The sequence below is a fragment of the Ruditapes philippinarum genome, unplaced genomic scaffold, assembly GCF_026571515.1.
Source record: "Ruditapes philippinarum isolate M1 unplaced genomic scaffold, ASM2657151v2 ctg9819_1_1_1_1, whole genome shotgun sequence".
Classification (NCBI taxonomy): Eukaryota; Metazoa; Mollusca; class Bivalvia; order Venerida; family Veneridae; genus Ruditapes; species Ruditapes philippinarum.
In genome coordinates, this window is record NW_026857725.1 from 39,476 (window position 1) to 63,325 (window position 23,850).

Below are 23,850 nucleotides of genomic sequence, written 5' to 3' on the forward strand. Positions count from 1 at the left end.
GAATAACTGTCATAGATTAAGTTTGTTGGGGAATCTTTTAGACAAGTTTACATGTAAACTTAGATAAAAGTGTCTTTGTGATAGAATGTGAAGTCAAGCACAACCAAAGTTCATGAACTAATGTCAGCCACGCTAGTGACAAAAGCTGTATGAATTAAGTCTTGTTTGAAATAAAACACTGATGGCTAATTCTATCCTTATTAATTATCACTAAAATTAAAATGAAACAAAACAGATGAACAAATATCTTGTTTCAGTGCTCTTGGTATTGAGATTGAAAGAGGAGATTGGAGGGAAGTTGTTCTTTCAAACCGAGACATTTCAGGTATACTTGTACAGTATCCTGACACTGAGGGAAACATTGAAGACTTCACACATCTTGTAGATGAAGCTCATGCAAACGGGGTCAGATAAATTAATTTAATTTAATTATACCATTACTTTTGTAAGAATACAAATTTTAAAAGAGCTGTCCGATTTGAATATTTTTATAGATTCTTAATGGCTCCTGATTTTCCTAATAATGATATTCAAGGTTTTACATGATACTTTCTTCTGTGTCAGATATGCATGAAATTGAAAAGCTAACAAATTGCTTATTTGCCTCCTAAGGGACACTTACTAACAAGGTTGTGACAATATGTTGTCAACAATTAGGGTCTATTCTTTAACAATGTGAAGCTTGCACAAGAAAAAAATGGTTTTAAATGATTGGGTTAATAAGTATCCCTGGTTACAGTATAGAAGCCACTTCAGCTTTTTACATTTGTATATCAGCTATATCAGCATCAAATCCTTTTACTGAAGACTACTTTAAAGCATGTGGAAATGTTATTAGAGACAGATAGCTTGGAGATATTTTTGGGATCCTTGATTGTTATGATGAGACCCCTGTTTTCTTCTAGTGCAAGTCCTAAATTTTGGACGTTTAAAACCCTGTATAATATTATCAAAATGTATACTTCAAAGAAATACTTTTAAAAAAATGCAATAACTGTTACCTTGAGGATGACTTTTGCATACTGGTTTTAAGTACTACAAATTTACTAGTGTGACAATGAATTGATCTTTATACATGTATGTATAATTTCAGACTTTAGCTGTATGTGCAACAGATTTACTCGCCTTAACTGTGTTACGACCACCAGGTGCATATGGTTTTGACATTGCTGTTGGTTCAAGCCAGAGATTTGGTATTCCACTTGGTTATGGAGGACCTCATGCTGGATTCTTCTCAACAAAAGATGAATTTGCAAGACTGATGCCTGGCAGAGTGATAGGTGTTACAAGGTATTGCATTTAAATAACATTTTGTCCGAATGTCTATGGTGATAATGCTAATTATTTGCTTTTACCAACATTATCCCAACAGGACAGCCTGCACATTCATAAAATGTGACCAATGAGGAAGCTTAATTATAGATTTTATTTCGAGTCCTTTAAAACCTGAAAAAAAGTTGATTTTGTGTATCTAGAGTTTTAGCAGTTAAATGTTTAAACATTAATTCCAAAACTTTTTAATCTTATCTACTGGATGTTAGTTTATTTTATTCAGCAATTTACAAATAAATTTTGTATAATAATAGAGATGCAGCAGGGAGAGAGGCATATAGACTTGCTTTACAGACTAGAGAGCAACATATCAGAAGAGACAAAGCTACTAGTAATATTTGTACAGCTCAGGTAATTATCTCATAGTCTTATGTACATGTTTCCAATTTACCTTTGATACTGCTTGTTAAATAATGTCTAAAATATTGAACCACTTACTAGCAATGGTGAGGAAACTTTCCTCTTAATTACTTGTTAGCGCTTGAAATAATGCAAGAATGGGCTTGGGATGTCTTCCTCCACTTGAAAAGTCACCATATGTCATTTACAGTGACTATATTAAAACCAAACAAAAAAGGGGTAGAAATAAGAATAAGCAAAGAAAATGTAAATGGTTTTATGAACAAGCTTACAGTCTTCATTAAAGCTCACATATAAATCTTAAACTTTACTCTTTTCAGGCATTACTTGCAAACATGGCTGCAATGTATGCTATATATCATGGTCCAGATGGTCTTAAACATATTGGCAAAAGAGTTCATAATGGAACACTAATACTTGCTGAAGGTAGAGGAAACATTAATGTTTTCATTGATTCTTGGAGATTAACTTTAAGTAATAATGGAACTTCTCTTTTCACACCATAGCATTTACCATAACAGTCATTTTTGCTGCAAAAACCTGACTTTCACAATTAAATAAAAAAAAATTCTTCACCTTGCTATGATGATTAAATCAAAATTTGCTTGATGTTGTTATATGTGCCAGTTTCATGGGAGATTACATCAAGGCAATTAATATTAGAAGTACTTAATTGGTATGATTTTGAGAAAATGAATCTAATATACAACAAGTACAAGAGTTCTTTCTGTATGTGAACTTTTTTAATTGTTGAACAATGTAATTGGTTCAAAATCTTGAAGCAGTATTCTGTGAAAAATAATGTAAGTATAATTTTACTTTAAGGTATTCGAAGGGCTGGCCATAACGTGCACACCACATTATATTTTGACACATTAAAGATCAGCACATCATGTAAACAGTCTGAGATACATTCTAAAGCTGACAAAAAAATGATCAACCTCAGATACTTTGGAGATGGTGATGTAAGTTTGTAATGATTTGTGCTTTATCTTGTTTTAATTTTTTTTGAGTTTTAAAAAATGTGCATACACCACATCTGTGCAGTGTAATAAGACTTTATAAAGTTAGCTGCTCAATTTAATTTTTGATATCAAAATCTTTGAACGTTTTCAGTCAACAGTTTGAAATTCAAAGGAAAACAAGTCTTTTAAAAAAAAAAACAGTGTATGGGCAAAGTTTGTTAAAAAAAAAAAAAAAAGTGTATGGGCAAAGTTTGCAGTGTATCAAGAAATCAATGATTAAATTATTTATTTTTTGTTGCTGACAGCAACCAGCCATACCTTCACAGCAACAGTATATATGTATGTCGTACAGTAGGGGTGTGGATCGTCGGGTAAGTGACGATCCAATCTATCAACGATTCAGCACATGCGATTCACAAATTGAACCACGAATCTTTTGTTATCAAGACACCCATAAAAACATGTACATACATGTTAATTTTTCTTAAAACAATACTTAACATTAATTTAATTATTCATTAAACATATATGCAATGCAAATATAAACTAGGTTGAAAGAGAGTCGCCCCAATATAGATCTAAAATCCCACCAGCAAAATTTACTTTCAATGAAAATGAGGAAAAAGCAGTTTGTAAAACATGCCATGGCAAATTGACTTATATAGATGGTACAACGAACTTGTCTAATCACATGAAAAGAGAAGTATTTTCAAAAATTGGAAGTAAATTTTGCTGGTGGGATTTTTATATTGGCGCGACTCCTTTTCAGCCAATACATGTAATGTCATACTGACATATTAACTTGCGTTTAGCAAATTTTGGATTCCTAAAAATAAAACAGTCTTCAATACATGTCACGTCATTACAGATCTATACATAGCGACTAAAATTATGTATTTGTTAATTTTCATTTGAAAACAAGTGCTCAATAAAGATAAAGTGATTCCTTTTTCGAAACTAATGACTTCCTAGCTCAGCATCGTGGTACATGTTTGTTTACTTCCTGTCTTTAATTTAAGTAAACGTCGCATAATTCATACACAAATTGATTTTTTTTACATTTAAAGTGTAAAAAACAGCGAATGTATAATAAACAAATAAGATCGCAATCCACGATCTCTGGACTGACGAATATTCGTACTCGATTTTTCATTTTGATTCGTGATTACCCGAGTACTTGAATACTCGCCCCAGCCCTATCATACAGTCATACTTGTATAAAAAATGGCTATAGCTTGATGAAATAGTATTGATACAGTGATGGTTTGGATTATATTCCAGGTTGGTTTGTCATTAGATGAAACTGTAGAAAGGGAAGATTTGAAGGATTTGCTAGAAATATTTGGATCCCCAGATTCAATGGTTAGATTTCAGAATCATTTGGTTTTTACAATGGTTGTCATTAGATATTTTATGTTAAGAAAATATAGATATAATTTTTAGCTCACCGGAGCATATGCTCAGGGTAAGCTATTAGGATCACTCTTCGTCCGTCGTCTGTCGTCCTTCGTACGTCGTCCGTTGTCCGTTCACACTTTTCAAACGACATCTCCTCTGAAACCATAAGGCAGATCATAATGAAACTTCACAGGGATGTTCCTTGTGTGAAGCCACAACAAAGTTGTTCAAAGAATTCAATTCCATGCAGAACTCTGGTTGCCATGGCAACCAATAGAAAAAACTTTAAACATCTTCTTCTAAAAAACCCAAAGAGCTAGAGCTTAGATATTTGGCATGAAACATCTTCTAGTGAGTGTCTACCAAGATTGTTCAAATAAAAGCCCCTATGGTCAAAATTGGCCCCGCCCCAGGGGGTCATTGATTTTCCCTATATGCATATAGTAAAAACTTAAAAAATCTTCTTCTAAAAAACCCAAAGAGCTAGAGCTTAGATATTTGGCATGAAACATGTTCTAATGGATGTCTACCAAGATTGTTCAAATTAAAGCCCTGGGGTCAAAATTGGCCCGCCCCAGGGGGTCATTGATTTTCCCTATATGCATATAGTAAAAACAAAAAAAAATTTCTCTTAAAGAACCCAAAGAGCTAGAGCTAAGATATTTAGCATGAAACATCTTCTAATCAGTGTCTACCAAGTTTGTTCAAATAAAAGCCCTGGGGTCAAAATTGGCCCCGCCCCAGGGGGTCATTGATTTTCCCTATATGCATATAGTAAAAACTTAAAAAATCTTCTTCTAAAAAACCCAAAGAGCTAGAGCTTAGATATTTGGCATGAAACATGTTCTAATGGATGTCTACCAAGTTTGTTCAAATAAAAGCCCTTGGGTCAAAATTGGCTCAGCCCCAGGGGGTCATTGATTTTCCCTATATACATGTAGTAAAAACTTAAAAATCTTCTTTTAAAGAACCCAAGGAGCTAGAGCTAAGATATTTAGCATGAAACATGTTCTAATGGGTGTCTACCAAGTTTGTTCAAATAAAAGCCCTTGGGTTAAAATTGGCCCTGCCAGGGGGAGGGGGGCAAAAGCCATTGTTTTTCATTATTTATGTATAGTAAAAACTTAACATCATGAAACATCTTCTAATGGGTGTCTTCCAAGTTTGTTCAAATAAAAGCCCTTTGGTTTAAACTGGCCCCGCCCTGGGGGCCTATGTACAGGTGAGCGACCCCAGGGCCATCATGGCCCTCTTGTTTAAAATTTATCATGAAACAACATTCATGTTATGGAAGTTAGAATTGCTTATTTTTACAGTAATGGAGTTGTGTCTTATCACAATGTAATTTATATGGGAAGAACTCCGGTTTTGCCATATATTGTCCGAATGTTTGTAGAGAGATTTTTTTTCCATCTATTAAATTATCTTGTGTGTAGATGAATCTAAATAATGTTATCAGAAACTCTATAGCTTTTTAAATGTTTTGTTTTTGTTTGTTTGTTTATAGCATGATTACACATAAAGACTTTAACTTATAGGAGAAGATAGCAGAGGATCTTGGTCCAGAACCCATTGAAAGCATAGAAAACACCATGTTTAGGAGAACAAATGATATATTGACACATGCTGTATTTAACAGGTAATCAACAATACTTATACATATATATCTGTTTTGGCTTAAAACTTTTCATCCAATTCATATTCTAGAACTTATCTTCAAGTAGATTAATGTATATTAAATAAAAGGGTATTTTAAATAATGTTAGATTTACATATTTTGCAGCTGTACTCTGAAAGAAAATTGATTACTATTCTGTTTATATTTTCATGAAATGTATATCCTTGCTGCAATAAAGTATTCTATTGAAAATTGGTGTCAGAGCGATGCCTCTATTTGTCATTTTATAAGATTTATGTCTTATCAGATAATATTTACTGTGCTTGTAAGGGATAGAATCTGCTTCTATTTTAAGATAACAGAATATTCAACATATGTCTATATATATAAAGTGTACAACCCAGCGCCTGAGGGGTTGTGGTGTCTAAATATATGTACACATGCTTAAAAAGCAATTTTAGTCATAATTATATAACTCATTGTCCAAGTGTAAACATTTTTTCTTCTGAAAAGTAAGTTTGCTGTTGTTGCGAAATACTGGTTCTTGTGTAAAAGCCAAATTTCAGTACTAGGTGACAAAATGTTTCCTAGGTTTTGTTTCCACTGCTTATCAATTATCCATTTTATAGTCAAAAAACTCGGCTAGTTAGATAGAAATGTTGGCTTTATTATCCAAACTGGGCCAAATGCTGAGATATACCAAAATGCCTACACAATATATATTTTTGTGAAGTTATATTTATATATTTATGTAATGTGAAGTTATATATATATATTTATGTATTGTGAAGTTATATATATATTTATGTATTGTGAAGTTATATATATATATTTATGTATTGTGAAGTTATATGTATATTTATGTATTGTGAAGTTATATATATATTTATGTATTGTGAAGTTTTTATATATATATATATATATATATATATATATATATATATATATATATATATATATATATATATATATATATATATATATATGTATTGTGAAGTTATATATATATATTTATGTATTGTGAAGTTATATATATATTTATGTATTGTGAAGTTATATATATATTAATGTATTGTGAAGTTATATATATATATTTATGTATTGTGAAGTTATATATATATATTTATGTATTGTGAAGTTATATATATATTTATGTATTGTGAAGTTATATATATATATTTATGTATTGTGAAGTTATATATATATTTATGTATTGTGAAGTTATATATATATTTATGTATTGTGAAGTTATATATATATTTATGTATTGTGAAGTTATATATATATTTATGTATTGTGAAGTTATATATATATTTATGTATTGTGAAGTTATATATATATTTCTGTATATTTGTAGGTACCAGTCAGAGACTGATATAGTAAGGTATATGAAACAGCTGGAGAATAAAGATCTGTCTCTTGTACATTCCATGATTCCTCTTGGCTCATGTACAATGAAACTTAACAGTACTACAGAAATGATGGTAAGTGATGTACATACATCACTAATTGATTTAAATGTTTATATTTTCAAACTTTAAAAATAAAAATTTCATTTTAATATGAAAAATCCTTAAAACATTAGAGGTATATAGACTTTGTTTAGTTTTGTAGGGCATTGGATTTCAATATGAATTTGTAAGCCTTAGTTAATGAATAAGATGACTTTATAGTCAATTTTGAATTTTTAAAAGTAAAACATTTTCTTATTTCTACATAGAGCATGTTGATTAAAATCATGATTCAGAAATATGTATTTGGTTATTCGTACTTATAAAGTAGTAATATTTAGACAAGTTTGGATGCCATCTTCTCAGTTACTATATAAAAGAATTGAAACATGCCAAGTTCAATATTGTACACATATTTTGATTTTATTTCAGCCAGTTTCTTGGAAGGAGTTCTCCAGCTTACATCCGTTTATTCCAGTAGATCAGGCACAGGGTTACCAGGAAATGTTTCATGAACTAGAGAGTGATTTATGTGAGATCACAGGCTATGATAAAATCTCATTTCAACCAAATAGGTAAAAACTAACAAAATACTAAAACCTTCTGGCATGTATAGATATGCTAAGAGCCGGGCCCCGTGTTCACAAAGATTTTCGGATCAGGATCAAGATCAGGATCAAATCTAAAAACTCAAAAATTATCCATTGTTAATTCTTATAGATTAGATGTTTAATATTAACTTGATAAAACTGGACTTGAAATAGCATGTTTTTAAAATTAAAGAATAAATTTATTGTAATTTTTGAAAGATATGGGCATTTTACAGTTAATCCAAATATTGATCTTGATCCTAAAATTGATCCTTATTTTGATCCCATTATTTTTGTATTTGTTTCGTTATTTGTCTATTTTATCCAAAAACAGGATTGTTTCTTTGCAAATCAGCAAAATATTACATTAACTTTATGTACCATTCAATTCTAGCAAAATACGATCAATATTAGTTATATAAAACATAGAAAATAAAATCAGGATCACTTGATCCTGATCCTGATCTTTTCTTTGTGAACACGGGGCCGGAAGTTTCTAAATTCTAATGACCACACGTATTGAGTGTGAGCGAAATAAGATTAAAATGTAAGATATATGGCATAGAGAGGAAATCTTTGAAATTGTTGTTTTTTATACCATGGCAGGTTTTCAACATTTTTAAATAATTTATACTGTAGAGTTCATTTAATTGTTATATTTCAACCATATTTTCCATGACTTCTGAACTGTTAGAAAAAAATGTGACTTGTAACTTTATTGTAAATTATTGCAATAATTTAGGAAAAATTGCTTGTTCCAGTTCTGTTACATTCACGATAACTGATAATAACTTGTTTTATAGTGGTGCACAAGGAGAATATGCTGGACTTAGAGCAATAATGGCATATCTTCATGCTATTGAAGAAACACAAAGAAAGGTTGTTATTTCTTTAATTATATAGTTTACAAAACTGCTCTAAATCATTCTTTAACAACAAAACATGCTATACATGTCTATATTTGTACTTAGTATGCTGTATATTCGCAAACAACATATACTTAGGTTTCATGATCTGAAATTTAAAAATAGATTTTGTTCAAAAGTTTTTTTTTGTTGCTTTTCCTTTTTTCTCAGACAAAAGACAAACAAAATAGATATCAGCTGTATTGGCATTCCAATGTTATGTTTAGATATGTGAAAGAAATGTAAAAACACTTTTAATAAGTTTCTTTGACTATGAACAATGTTTTATGTTTGTGAAGGATTTGTAGCATAGGATAGTCATTATAATAACACTTAATAGGCAACAACCATTAAAGTTTTATTGTAATTTTTAAGCATTAAAAAAATATCACCAATTATCAATACAGAATAGATGGAGACATAAGTAATGAAGTAATGACATTATTTATATACAGGTATGTCTGATACCAACATCAGCACATGGTACAAATCCAGCAAGTGCACAGATGGCTGGTATGAAGATACAGCCTATCAATGTTGACAAGAATGGAGCTGTAGATATGAAACATCTGGCTAAAAATGTAAACTTGATTTTATATTTTCTCTCCTTTTTGCTTAAAATTGAAGCTAAGGATCGTGTTTCCATTTTGTTTGGAAAGTAAGATTAGTTTTATGTTTTCACTTAGCTTTAAATATAAGCACAGTTTTAAGCCCCAGTTAAAAGAAAAAGTTGAGCTGTTATGATTGCTGCATTGTCGTCATTGTCAAAGTTTTTTTTAATGAAGCCCATTTTTCATATATTTTGAAAGGTATCATTACAAAACTTGGAATACTTGCTTATCATGACAAGGTGAAAATTTTTGTTGAAATTGCTTATAAAGTAACTATAAAAGGTATCAAATGAAAATTGGAATACTTGACTGTCATGTCAATGAACAGTTGTTAGACAAGGGGCATTATTTTGAAAGCAATACTTTTTCGGAGAAAGTTCCCTTTTAATCTTAGACTATCTATAAAAGATGGTTATTGATAGTTGTTGCTCTAATGTTTTAGTAAACTTGCAAATTAAGCTCAGTTTTCACTAAGTTAATAATGAAATCTTAGTTGGTACTTAATATTAGATTTAAGCTTTCAGTTTCCAGTGTGTTGATAGACAATACTATTGTAGACCAATAACAGTTAACTACCAATGTTCACATTCATGATGTGTAGATTTTAACCATATTAAATGAAAAGTTGTGTTATTTAGTATAATTAATGAACAATGAATGCATATGTGTTTTACAAATAACAAATTAGGACATTCATGTTTTGATGTAAAATTGAAACATTGTGTATTTCAGGTTGAGAAGTTTAAGGATACTCTTGCTTGCCTGATGATTACATATCCTTCTACTAATGGTGTCTTTGACAAAACTATTAGGTATGTTGAAACAACATGTTCTTTACAGTATTTCCTACACACAAATTCTACTTACAATCTCATTCTTATATTGGCAGCTGCTACAGTGATTACATTGTGTATTTCTGTAGTTTCCTTCCATAGCTTTAATCATACTTATGCCCTGCAGATGATGGAGGAATGTAGGTTTGGCATTATATGCCTGGCTGCTTATCTTTCCATCTGTCTGCCTGAACTCCATCTTGGTGATAACTCAAAAGTAATGGGAGTATCAGCTTGAAACTTTGGTCACCAAATATCAGAGGATAACAAAACTGTGCAGATTGACTGTGATGACTAAAACCCAGGATCCTTATAATACCTTTCCTTAGCTCCACTGACAAAATTTCCTGGCTGTTTACACATTTTCTCCCAAATTAGTGGACAGCTATACCCTGTGAAATTATTATTATATAAACATTTACATTTCACTCTTTATATATATGTGCAATTTTAAAAGTACTTTACATATTACTTTAAAATTTACAGAATTCAACACGAGATAAAGTAAAGAAGTATACAAATTACACTTAATCACTTTTATGAAACAGAACTTTTCATTAATATATTTCAGAGAAATCTGTGATACTGTACATAGCCACGGAGGTCAGGTTTATTTAGATGGGGCTAACATGAATGCTCAAGTAGGAATCTGTCGTCCTGGTGATTACGGCTCTGATGTATCACATCTAAATCTACATAAGACTTTCTGTATTCCACATGGAGGCGGTGGACCAGGGATGGGCCCTATTGGAGTGTAAATATATATGAGCCGCGTCATGACAAAACCAACATAGTGCGTTTGCGACCAGCATGGATCCAGACCAGCCTGCGCAGTCTGATCAGGATCTATGCTGTTCGCTTACCAACTCTATTACAAGTAGTGAAACCTATAGCGAACAGCATGGATCCTGATCAGACTGCGCGGATGTGCAGGCTGGTCTGGATCCATGCTGGTCACAAATGCACTGTGTTGGTTTTGTGGTGACGCGGCTCATATAGTTTTAAAATTGATTGTGTTGATACTACAATAGTCATAATTCAAGTATAGGATAGGGTAAGAAAGGAAGATATTACATCATTCATTTCTTTACTTGCTTTATTAGAATACATGTCAACAGAAGGACCTCAAAAATATTCTATATTAATCCAATGATACTGAACAAATAAAAATTAGTACTAATATCACAATGAAGAATAAAACATCTGCATAGTGACTGTTTTCCTGAGTTTGTCTTCGGACTTTACATTACATGAACATTAAAGTAGCAACTAGTTATTATATACATGTAATGATAATCATAAGCTTCTTTAAGATTGTAAGGTGGGTGAGACAACATTTTCAATATGTGTTTTGTTTTTTCATTTTGTCAACTCCCAAATGAGGCACATTTTAAATGAGAATTTAAGTTTTCAGTTGTCAAAATGTCAAGCAAAAATATATGTTAAGTTCATTAGATTGAAATTTCAGATAACAAATTCACATACATTAACATGATATTATTATTTTGTTACATAGGAAAGCTCATTTAGCTCCATACCTTCCCACACATCCTGTGATACCTCCTTATGGAACAGATAATCCTGAGGCAAAGGCTTTTGGTGTGGTGTCAGCTGCACCTTATGGATCTAGTGCAATTCTGCCTATATCATGGGCATATATCAAAATGATGGGAGCTCAGGGTTTGCGAGAAGCATCTGAGGTGGCTGTGCTGAATGCTAACTACATGAGTAGACGACTTGATGGTTACTATAAGACACTTTACAGGAATGAAGAGGGTGAGTATTACAATATTTTTAACTTAGATATTAGGAGGGTGAATGTTGCACTATTTTATAACTGTAAATGATTTATTGCAAGAAAGTATCAGTCAGTTGGCTCTGAGTCCCTGTAACTTGTTATGCCCCCCTTCGAAGAAGAGGGGGTATATTGTTTTGCTAATGTCGGTCTGTCTGTCGGTCGGTCTGTTCGTCGGTAGACCACATGGTTTCCGCTGATTATCTTGAAAAGTATTTATCACAAAGTCTTCATATTTCACATAGTGATTGGTCATAACTAGTAGATGACCCCTATTGATTTTGGGGTCACTAGGTCAAAGGTCAAGGTCACAGGGACCGTAAATGTCAAAATGGTTTCGGCTGATTATCTTGAAAAGTATTTATCACAAAGTCTTCATATTTCACATAGTGATTGGTCATAACAAGTAGATGACCCCTATTGATTTTGGGGTCACTAGGTCAAAGGTCAAGGTCACATGGGCCTTAAATGTCAAAATGGTTTCCGCTGATTATCTTGAAAAGTATGTTTCACAAAGTCTTCATATTTCACATAGTGATTGGTCATCACTAGTAGATGACCCCTATTGATTTTGGGGTATATAGGTCAAAGGTCAAGGTCACATGGGCCTTAAATGTCAAAATGGTTTCCGCTGATTATCTTGAAAAGTGTGTATCACAAAGTCTTCATATTTCACATAGTGATTGGTCATAACTAGTAGATAACCCCTATTGATTTTGGGGTCACTAGGTCAAAGGTCAAGGTCACAGGGGCCTTTAATGTCAAAATGGCTTTCGTTGATTTTTCCATAATTGAACACTTCCATGTACCCATTTTTGGCAAGTTTCTGTAATAAAAGTACCAATTATGTGAGTCAATGGCTAGAAAGGGGGGTATATGTGTCGTTAGACATTCTTGTATTGAAATTATGATTGTTGTTGGTAATTTAATTGATTCGCACTAAACATTCTAACATCTTTTCAAATTATTTTAAGTGCATGTTGATTCACCTTATAGACCGATTTCAACTAATTAGCATTTGTATAAATAATTGACACAAATTATTTTACAGGTTTTGTTGCTCATGAGTTTATTATTGACTGCAGAGATTTTAAGAAATCTGCCAATATTGAAGTGACAGACGTTGCCAAAAGATTACAAGATTATGGTGAGAAACATTACTTGTTTGCCATAAAAATCTAAACCATATTATAGAGGTACTGTCTATTAGATGAATAGTAGGTTTATCCTACTCCTTCATGTAATTTAATTAAATTATGATCATTTGTGAACTTAGAAAATTCATTGTGAGTTGGACTTTTTCAGCTCAACTGTCATAGGGCTTTTAGGACTTGGCTGTGTGTTGTCAATGAACATCTCTCAAACCTCAAGAAGTGCAAATGTTCTTTGCATGGAGCTCTACCAAGTTTGTTAAAATGTTTCTTGTCCATTGAATATCTGGGTCACAGAAGCTAAAATAGAATTTAAAAATGCTTTGCTTGCTATTCATGGCAACTGCTGAAGTAACAAGTTATTAAAATTCTCCACAAAATTTAACCTTTATATTCTTTACGTTTTCCGACTACAACAAAACTTTCCAGCATGGTAATTACTGAAAACCTGGCTTCATGACATCGCCATGTTTCTTGTCTGATGTTATTTTGATCCAAAATCAAATCAAGGATTCTAACATAACTTGTGATCTTTCACTATACACAAGATTTGAATTTTACCTTCATCAATTGATAATGTATTATAAGAATCTTATACCATTCATTACCAGCTGAAAATGATGTAATCATCAGCACACAGCTGATCTATACTATTAAATAAAGGTGACAAAATGATGTCATTTAAAGCTTGCAACTCGCCTTGCATGGGTGAAGATTGATTTATTTAGCATGGGTGGAGTGAAGATAGGGTTTATCTAACACAGAAGTAAATACTATAAAATTCTATCTTGTACATATAAATTTAATATAATATTTATATATATTTATAAGTTTGAATTGCTAAAAAATAGTAAAAGAATACTGGATGAAAATTATTTTAAAAATATTATTTCTTGGATAAATTGTATGACATTCTTATGTTTACTGAGGAAAGAAATATTGTAGGTTTCCATGCACCCACAACATCATGGCCAGTAGTAGGAACTTTGATGGTTGAACCAACTGAATCAGAAGATAAGGAAGAACTTGACAGATTCTGTGATGCTCTCATAGGTAATATATTTCTCTTGGTCAATTTCAGTCTCAATATTTAGCCTATTCCTTAAAAGTCTGTATGCATCTTGAGTTGTTCTTCAACATGTCTTCAAATTTCTATTTATTTTCTGCCAAATAAGGCTGATCAGAATTGATCTTCAGAAAAAGAGACCAAGTGAATTCAAAATTTGTACTTCATTTTTTTATTATTTTTTTTGGGGGGGGGGGGGGGGTTGTATCAACTTACAGAAACTTACATAAACAGAAATTTTATAGAAAAAAAAAGATACTGTAGCATTGGATTGTTAAGTTTGTAGAACATAATTATAACAGACTTATGACATAAAAGAATGATTGTGGTAGTAGTTTGTCAAACATAAATCATCTTTTGTCTTGATATTTTCACAGCAATCAGACATGAAATACAAGATATAGAGGAAGGGAAAATGGACAGAAAAATAAACCCTCTCAAGGTTTGTTTACCACTATTTCTGAAACATGCTGCTTTGTTATGCCCCCGCCATGTAATGGCCGGGGCATATAGTGTTACCCTGTTCCGTCATTCCATCCTTCCGTCCTTCCGTCATTCTGTCATTCCGTCATCATCAGTTTCCGTTCATTATCTTAAGAACGGTTGGGCACATTCAACTCAAATTTGACATATGGATATGTCATGAGAAAATACAGGTCAAGTTCGAATTTGGTCATGGTTCGATGATTTTTGGCAGAGTTATGCCCCTTTTACTTTGAAAATAATATGAAATTTCAGTTTCCGTTCATTATCTCAAGAACGGTTGGACACATTCAACTCAAACTTGACATATGGATATGTTATGAGAAAATACAGGTCAAGTTCGAATTTGGTTATGGTTCGATGATTTTTGGCAGAGTTATGCCCCTTTTACTTTGAAAATAATATGAAATTTTCAGTTTCTGTTCATTATCTCCCCAATGGTACAACACAATCAACTCAAACTTGACATATGGATATGTCATGAGAAAATACAGGTCAAGTTTGAATTTGGTCATGGTTCGATGATTTTTGGCAGAGTTATGCCCCTTTCACTTTGAAAATAATATTAAATTTTCAGTTTCCGTTCATTATCTCCCTCAAGGTACAACACATTCAACTCAAACGTGACATATTGATGCGTCAAAGGAATGCGCAGGTCAAGTTCAAATTTGGTCGTGGTTCGATGATTTTTGGCAGAGTTATGCCCCTTTTACTTTGAAAATAATATGAAATTTTCAGTTTCCGTTCATTATCTCCCTCAAGGTACAACACATTCAACTCAAACGTGACATATGGATGCGTCAATGGAATGCGCAGGTCAAGTTCAAATTTGGTCATGGTTCAATGATTTTTGGCAGAGTTATGCCCCTTTTACTTTGAAAATAATATGAAATTTTCAGTTTCCGTTTATTATCTCCCCAATGGTACAACACATTCAACTCAAATTTGACATATGGATATGTTTTTGGAATGCCCAGGTCAAGTTCAAATTTGGTCATGGTTCAATGGTTTTTGGCAGAGTAATGCCCCTTTCACTTTGAAAATAATATGAAATTTACAGTTTCTGTTCATTATATCCCAAACGGTACAACACATTCAACTCAAACTTGACCTATGGATATGTCATGAAAAAATACAGGTCAAGTTCGAATTTGGTCATGGTTCGATGATTTTTGGCAGAGTTATGCCCCTTTTTACTTTGAAAATAATATGAAATGACAGTGTTACATATTCAATTTTAATTTGACATATGGATATGTCAAAGGAATGGGCAGGTCAAGTTGGAATTTGGTCATGGTTTGATGGTTTTTTGGCAGAGTTATGTCCCTTTCACTTTGAAAATAATATAGATACATCTTAGGAATAAGCAGTTTAAGTTTGAATTTGGTCATGGTTCAATGATTTTAGACAAACTTATCTTTCCTGAATGTTGGAAAAATTTTGAACTTTCAGTTTCAGCACTCATTCTTTTAGCCATTATTTTGGCTACAAATATGCAATATGCTTTTTCTAAAGGTTAAGACTGAATAATTTCAGTGCCTTGAACGTTGTATGGAAATGGTTTGTGTTAACATTGAAAAGTTTTAAGGGCTTTGAACTTAAAATGAAAAAAAATAAATTAATGCACCATCTGAAATTTTGGCTGCATGCGGGGGCATCCGTGGCATGATGACACATTTCTAGTTATTTACATATTTCAAAATTCTATAATATTTTGCTTAATATTTTTAGCTCACCTTGCACAAAGTGCAGGTGAGCTTTTAGGATGGCCAACCAAATGGCGTCCGTCGTCAGTCGTCCGTCCACATTTTAAATATTCTAAGGACATCTTCTATGATACCGCAAGGCCAATGTTAATGAAACTTGGCAGGAATACTCTTTGTATGAAGCTCTATCAAGATTGTTAAAAGAATTCCATTTCATGCAGAACTCTGGTTGCCATGGCAACCGAAAGAAAAATCTTTAAATATCTTCTTTTAAAGAACCGTAAGAGCTAGAGCTTAGATATTTGGCATGAAACATCTTCTAATGAGTGTCTACCAAGTTTGTTCAAATAAAAGCCCTAGGGTCAAAATTGGCCCCCGCCCCAGGGGGTCATTGATTTTCCCTATATGCATATAGTAAAAACTTAAAAAATCTTCTTTTAAAGAACCCAAAGAGCTAGAGCTAAGATATTTGGCATGAAACATCTTCTAGTGAGTGTCTACCAAGTTTGTTCAAATAAAAGCCCTGGGGTCAAAAATGGCCCCGGCCCGGGGGGTCATTGATTTTCCCTATATGCATATATTAAAAACTTAAAAAATCTTCTTTTAAAGAACTGTAAAAGCTAGAGCTGAGATATTTGGCATGAAACATCTTCTAATGAGTGTCTACCAAGTTTGTTCAAATAAAAGCCCTGAGGTCAAAATTGGCCCTGCCCCAGGGGGTCATAGATTTTCCCTATATGCATATAGTAAAAACTTAAAAAAATCTTCTTTTAAAAGAACGCAAAGAGCTAGAGCTTAGATATTTGGCATGAAACATCTTCTAGTGAGTGTCTACCAAGTTTGTTCAAATAAAAGCCCAGGGGGTCATTGATTTTCCCTATATGCATATAGTAAAAACTTAAAAAATCTTCCAAAAATTGGCCCGCCACGGGGGTCATTGAGTTTCCCAATATGCATATATTAAAAACTTAAAAAATCTTCTTTTAAAGAACCGTAAGAACTAGAGCTTAGATATTTGGCATCAAGCATGTTCTAATGGGTGTCTACCAAGCTTGTTCAAATAAAGGCCCTGGGGTCAAAATTGGCCCCGCCCCGGGGGGTCATTGATTTTCCCTATATGCCTATATGCATATAGTAAAAACTTAAAAAATCTTCTTTTAAAGAACCCAAAGAGCTAGAGCTAAGATATTTAGCATGAAACATCTTCTAGTGAATGTCTACCAAGTTTGTTCAAATAAAAGCCCTGGGGTCAAAATTGACCCTGCCCCAGGGGGTCATAGATTTTCCCTATATGCATATAGTAAAAACTTAAAAAATCTTCTTTTAAAGAACTCAAAGAGCTAGAGCTAAGATATTTGGCATGAAACATCTTCTAGTGAGTGTCTACCAAGTATGTTCAAATAAAAGCCCTGGGGTCAAAATTGGCCCCGGCCCGGGGGGTCATTGATTTTCCCTATATGCATAAAGTAAAAACTTAAAAAATCTTCTTTTAAAGAACTGTAAAAGCTAGAGCTTAGATATTTAGCATGAAACATCTTCTAATGGGTGTCTACCAAGTTTGTTCAAATAAAAGCCCTGGGGTCAAAATTGGCCCCGCCCCAGGGGGTCATTGATTTTCCCTATATGCATATAGTAAAAACTTAAAAAATCTTCTTTTAAAGAACTCAAAGAGCTAGAGCTAAGATATTTAGCATGAAACATGTTCTAATGGGTGTCTACCAAGTATGTTCAAATAAAAGCCCTGGGGTCAAAACTGGCCCCGCCCCGGGGGTCATTGATTTTCCTTATATGTGTATAGCAAAAACTTAAAAATCTTCTTTGAAAAATCCCAAATAGCTTGAGTTTAGATATTATACATGAAACATTTTTAAGTAAATATCTACAAAGTTTGTTCAAATAAAAGCCCGGGGGTCAAAACTGGCCCTGCCCCAGGGGTGTCATTGTTTTTAACTATATGTGTATAGTAAAAACTTAAAAAATCTTCTTTTAAAAAACCCAATGAGCTAGAACTTAGATGTTTAGCATGAAACATCTTCTTATGGGTGTCTACCAAGTCTGTTCAAATAAACAAATAAAAGCCCTTGGGTAAAAATTGGCCCGGGGGGGGGGGGGGGGCTATATACAGGTGAGCGACCTCAGGGCCATCATGGCCCTCTTGTTTATATTTTGAAGTGATTAAATTACAATATTCATATTCTGTATGCATTTAAATTGTGTGTCTAGTTTCTAAGGGCATGTATTATCTTGTATCATGCATGAGATAACTGTTATGAGATCAATTTTTGAGTAAATCAAGTTTGTAGTGTTGCTAGGGCCATCCAACCTTCTTTTGCTAAAATATGATAATAAAAATCTTTTGTTTAGTTCTATCAACACTCAAATTTTGAAGTGGATAGGAAGTTGCATGGAATGTTTCTTGTCGGCAATTTCAAGACAAAAGTTATTACTATATAAATTTCAGATGGCCCCACATTGTCAGGAGGATGTTATTGCTGAAAACTGGGACAGACCATATGACCGTAAAACAGCAGTTTACCCGGCTGTAAGTTTATATATATTTAATCCAATGATGTTAATCTTCTTTTAATATGATAAGTGAAGAGAGTTGCTTGGGTGTTCATGAATTAATTATGTCTCCCCCACCTCGGGGGGAGACATATTGTTTTTGCCCTGTCCGTCCGTCCGTCAGTCAGTCCGTCCGTCCGTCAGTCAGTCCGTCCGTCCGTCAGTCCGTCCGTCCATTCTTCGTTTCCGGAAGATAACTAGAGTTCCTTTTGACCTACAGCCCTCAAACTTCATAGGATGATTGGTCTTATAGAGCTGATGATCCCTATTGTTTTTGGGGTCAAAGGTCAAGGTCACACTGACCGTTGGTCAATTTCTCGTTTCCGGATGATAACTAGAGTTCCTTTAGACCTACAGACCTCAAACTTCATAGGATGATTGGTCTTATTGAGCAGATGATCCCTATTGTTTTTGGGGTCAGTAGTTCAAAGGTCAAGGTCACAGTGACCGTTGGTCAATTTCTCGTTTCCGGATGATAACTAGAGTTCCTTTTGACCTACAGCCCTCAAACTTCATAGGATGATTGGTCTTATAGAGCTGATGATCCCTATTGTTTTTGGGATCAGTAGGTCAAAGGTCAAGGTCACACTGACCGTTGGTCAATTTCTCGTTTCCGGATGATAACTAGAGTTCCTTTAGACCTACAGACCTCAAACTTCATAGGATGATTGGTCTTATTGAGCAGATGATCCCTATTGTTTTTGGGGTCAGTAGTTCAAAGGTCAAGGTCACAGTGACCGTTGGTCAATTTCTCGTTTCCGGATGATAACTAGAGTTCCTTTTGACCTACAGCCCTCAAACTTCATAGGATGATTGGTCTTATAGAGCTGATGATCCCTATTGTTTTTGGGGTCAGTAGGTCAAAGGTCAAGGTCACAGTGGACCGTTGGTCAATTTCTCATTTCCGGATGATAACTAGAGTTCCTTTTGACCTACAACCCTCAAACTTCATAGGATGATTGGTCTTATTAATCAAATGATCCCTATTGTTTTTAATGGTCAGTAGGTCAAAGGTCAAGGTCACAGCGACCGTTGGTTAATTTCTCCTTTCCGGATGATAACTAGAGTTCCTTTAGACCTACAACCCTCAAACTTCATAGGATGATTGGTCTTATTGAGCAGATGATCCCTCTTGTTTATGGGGTCAGTAGGTCAAAGGTTAAGGTCACAGTGACCATTGGTAATTTTCTCATTTCCACAGTGGGGGAGACATGCGCTTTTTTACAAAAGCATCCTCTAGTTAGTTATTGTGTTGTATGTAGTTAAAAGGAAATTATATTAATAAATACCATTACTTTTCTTAGATTAAAAAAACCACATGATTTTTTTAACTCATTTTAAAGGGAAATAAAAACGCTAGTTTTGCTAGTATGCAGATTCTTGAGACTATTAACAGTATCAGAAAGATTGTAAAGTGGTAGTTGTACTTAATATATTAAAGAGTTTGTGTTATAATTATGCCCCCACTTCGAAGAAGAGGGGGTATATTGCTTTGCACTTGTCGGTCCGTCCCGTCCGTCGGTCCGTAGACCAAATGGTTTCCGAGTGATAACTAAAGAACCCTTATGCCTAGGAACTTCAAACTTGGTATGGTGATTAGTCATGGTCAGTAGATGACCCCTATTGATTTTGGGGTCAAGGGGTCAAAGGTCAAGGTCACATTGACCTCTTAGGTAGAAACGGTTTCCGATCAATAACTAAAGAACCCTTAGGCCTAGGGACTCTAAACTTGATATGGTGATTGGTCATGATCAGTAGATGACCCCTATTGATTTTGGGGTCAAGGGGTCAAAGGTCAAGGTCACATTGACCTCTTAGGTAAAAACGGTTTCCGATCAATAACTAAAGAACCCTTAGGCCTAGGAACTTCAAACTTGGTATGGTGATTGGCCATGATCAGTAGATGACCCCTATTGATTTTGGGGTCAAGGGGTCAAAGGTCAAGGTCACATTGACCTCTTAGGTAAAAACGGTTTCCGATCAATAACTAAAGAACCCTTAGGCCTATGGACTCTTAACTTGATATGGTGATTGGTCATGATCAGTAGATGTCAAGGGGTCAAAGGTCAAGGTCACATTGGCTTCTTAGGTAAAAACGGTTTCTGATCAATAACTAAAGAACCCTTAGGCATAGGACCTTCAAACTTGGTATGGTGATCGGTCATGACCAGCAGATGACCCCTATTGATTTTGGGGTTAAGGGGTCAAAGGTCAAGGTCACATTGACCTTGTAGGTAAAAATGGTTTCCGATCAATAACTAAAGAACCCTAAAGTCTAGGAACTTCAAACTTGGTATGGTGATTGGTCATGACCAGCAGATGGCCTGTTAATTTTGGGGTAAAGGGGTCAAAGGTCAAGGTCACATTGACCTTGTAGGTAAAATCGGTTTCTGATCAATTAACTAAAAACCCTTAGGCTTAGGAACTTCAAACTTTGTATGATGATTGGTTGTGACCAGCAGATGACCCCTATTGAGTTTTGGGTCAATGTGCCAAAGGTCAAGGTCACATTGACCTTGTAAGTTAAAACGGTTTCCGATCAATAACTAAAGAACACTTAGGCCTAGGAACTTCAAACTTGGTATGGTGATTGGTCATGACCAGCAGATGACCCCTATTGATTTTGGGATCAAGGGGTCAAAGGTCAAGGTCACATTGACCTTGTAAGTAAAAACGGTTTCTGATCAGTAACTAAAGAACGCTTAGGCCTAGAAACTTCAAACTTTGTATGATGATTGGTCATTGCCAGCAGATGACCTCTATTGATTTTGGGGTCAAGGGGTCCAAGGTCAAGGTCACATTGACCTTGTAGGTAAAAACGGTTTTTGATCAATAACTAAAGAACCCTTATGCCTAGGAACTTCAAACTTTGTATGATGATTGGTCATGACCAGTAGATGACCCCTTTTGATTTTGGGGTCAAGGGGTCAATGTCATATTGACCTTGTACTTAATGACAGTTTCTGACCAATTACTCAACAACTCAAGTTGCCTTGGTTGATATTTTTATATTAAACTAAAAATGCTTTTGGTATACACATTTGAAGGTCTTATGTAATATGACAACTTGGCTGTCATTAATGAGGCCTACATGATTCATAAAATTTATGCATATATTATTTGGTAAGATTTGTAATAACTTAAATTGCTGCACACAACCTATGGGGTCACAATAATTATTACCTTGTGACTTGTCATGACCAGTAGATACTAGATAACCCTTATTAATTGTTTGTTCACTGGGTCAGAAGTCATGCATAATAACCTGATCACATGACTAATTGGCTGCCGATAGGGGGCATACATGTTTTACAAACATATCTTGTTAATTGTTGTTGTTGTTTTCAGTATCATGAATTATTACATGTATAACTTATAGAATAATTTGAATCATTAAGTTTAGCAATGCTAGATTTCATTAAATTTTTTCTCTGTTTTGTTTCTAGGAATTTGTGACACCATCTACAAAGTTCTGGCCAACTGTTGGGCGTATTGATGACATTTATGGTGACCAGAATTTAGTGTGTACATGCCCCCCTATGTCTACATATGAATCTCCATTTGTAGATGATGCTAGTAACATTCAAGTGTCTCAGAAAACTTAAACTATATTATCAGGAAGGAAAGACGTTTTTATTTGCTTAAAGCTTTATCAAAATTTGGTGTGTCATTTTATTTTCTCCTGCCTATTTATGAACATACACCATACCGCTTAATACTGTTTATAGTGTGAATTATGAAAATATCGAATGCTAATTTGTCATTCCAAGTAAATCTGACATTACTAATTGTGAATTTTAATTTTCAATCTCAAACATATAAAATTTGAACATTTTTGTCTATTGTTATTATTTTTTGCCTCTTTAAGTGTTGTTATTATTATTTTTTATGCTTGTAGGAAAGTTTATTATTATTTATCTGACAAATTTTATCTGACAAAAAATCTCATTCTCATTTTTTCTCCACAAATGATTATCACATTTATATTATATTTTAAAAGCAATCTGTCATACAATGTTAATGAGGTAAAATGTTACTTCAGTAAATGGTAGATCTGTGTGTGACCAAGGTTACAATAGAAACAAGCTAGCACTGATTTGTCCAGAAATCTCATTAGAGAATGATTGGGAAAAAATGAGCCGCGTCACGACAAAACCAATGTTATGCGTTTGCAACCAGCATGGATCCAGACCAGCCTGCGCATCCGCGCAGTCTGATCAGGATCCATGCTGTTTGCTATCAGTTTCTCTACTTGTAATAGGGTTTGTAAGCGAACAGCATGGCTGGTCTTGATCCATGCTGGTCGCAAACCCATTATGTTGGTTTTGTCATGACAACGCTCAAATACTTTCTATGTATAATTATTACTTTATTACTGATCTGATATTATTTTTAATGAATCTGTAAAGGACTTTATGGTATACTTGTTACTTTCTTTTAGTTAACTTTGGGTTTGTATTAAGAATATTCTGCCCTACAGTAATTCATTTTGATCTCAATAATGTTGAAGTATCATGGTTATAACAATTTCGCATGATTATTTCTAATACCACAGTATATAAACGATTTGAACCCCAACCGGATCTTGTGAGAAGATTTTAGTGTCAGCCATATTCTGCCACTTCACTTGTTTACGATATTGGTATTTATATTGATACTGATGGACGTTAGGTTAGTAAATCTATATTTATATTATAAGAGAAAAACTTTATTAAACGTCTAAGTTATGCAAAACATAAACGTTAGCACGAAGGCTATAAAATAATCGAAACTCACGAACAGCTTTCAGGTGATCAAAACTGAACACGAACATAAATCCGTCTTATTCCAGGGTTGATTTAGTTAAACATTGAATTGTGATATTGAACTACTAAAGTAATCAATAACAAACGAAAATTTAGTCATATGCATAACATATTGCTGTACCTTGAACATAAATTTAAGAGTTTTACCAAGGAGGTCATTTCCGTAAACTGAACGTTACTTGCTGGTGATTGTGAACCCTACTTGTGAGTTTACGA

General features: G+C 33.7%; 1 protein-coding gene across 1 annotated transcript in view; it reads left to right on the forward strand.

Annotated features, from left to right (window-relative positions):
* The window catches only part of LOC132750706 (glycine dehydrogenase (decarboxylating), mitochondrial-like), a 34,626-nt gene extending 11,233 nt beyond the window's left edge, over positions 1 to 23,393 (forward strand). Inside the window, exons 6-24 of the mRNA XM_060740735.1 lie at positions 258 to 405; positions 1,094 to 1,290; positions 1,587 to 1,683; positions 2,013 to 2,118; positions 2,518 to 2,657; positions 3,939 to 4,019; positions 5,594 to 5,694; positions 7,031 to 7,157; positions 7,557 to 7,699; positions 8,518 to 8,593; positions 9,075 to 9,200; positions 9,963 to 10,042; positions 10,635 to 10,817; positions 11,580 to 11,839; positions 12,910 to 13,005; positions 13,955 to 14,062; positions 14,453 to 14,517; positions 18,726 to 18,806; positions 22,276 to 23,393. Of these exons, the coding sequence (XP_060596718.1) occupies positions 258 to 405; positions 1,094 to 1,290; positions 1,587 to 1,683; positions 2,013 to 2,118; positions 2,518 to 2,657; positions 3,939 to 4,019; positions 5,594 to 5,694; positions 7,031 to 7,157; positions 7,557 to 7,699; positions 8,518 to 8,593; positions 9,075 to 9,200; positions 9,963 to 10,042; positions 10,635 to 10,817; positions 11,580 to 11,839; positions 12,910 to 13,005; positions 13,955 to 14,062; positions 14,453 to 14,517; positions 18,726 to 18,806; positions 22,276 to 22,434 (2,374 nt within the window). The 3' untranslated portion in view covers positions 22,435 to 23,393. The remainder of the gene's footprint in view (positions 1 to 257; positions 406 to 1,093; positions 1,291 to 1,586; positions 1,684 to 2,012; positions 2,119 to 2,517; positions 2,658 to 3,938; positions 4,020 to 5,593; positions 5,695 to 7,030; positions 7,158 to 7,556; positions 7,700 to 8,517; positions 8,594 to 9,074; positions 9,201 to 9,962; positions 10,043 to 10,634; positions 10,818 to 11,579; positions 11,840 to 12,909; positions 13,006 to 13,954; positions 14,063 to 14,452; positions 14,518 to 18,725; positions 18,807 to 22,275) is intronic.
* Positions 23,394 to 23,850: the final 457 nt, after the last annotated feature.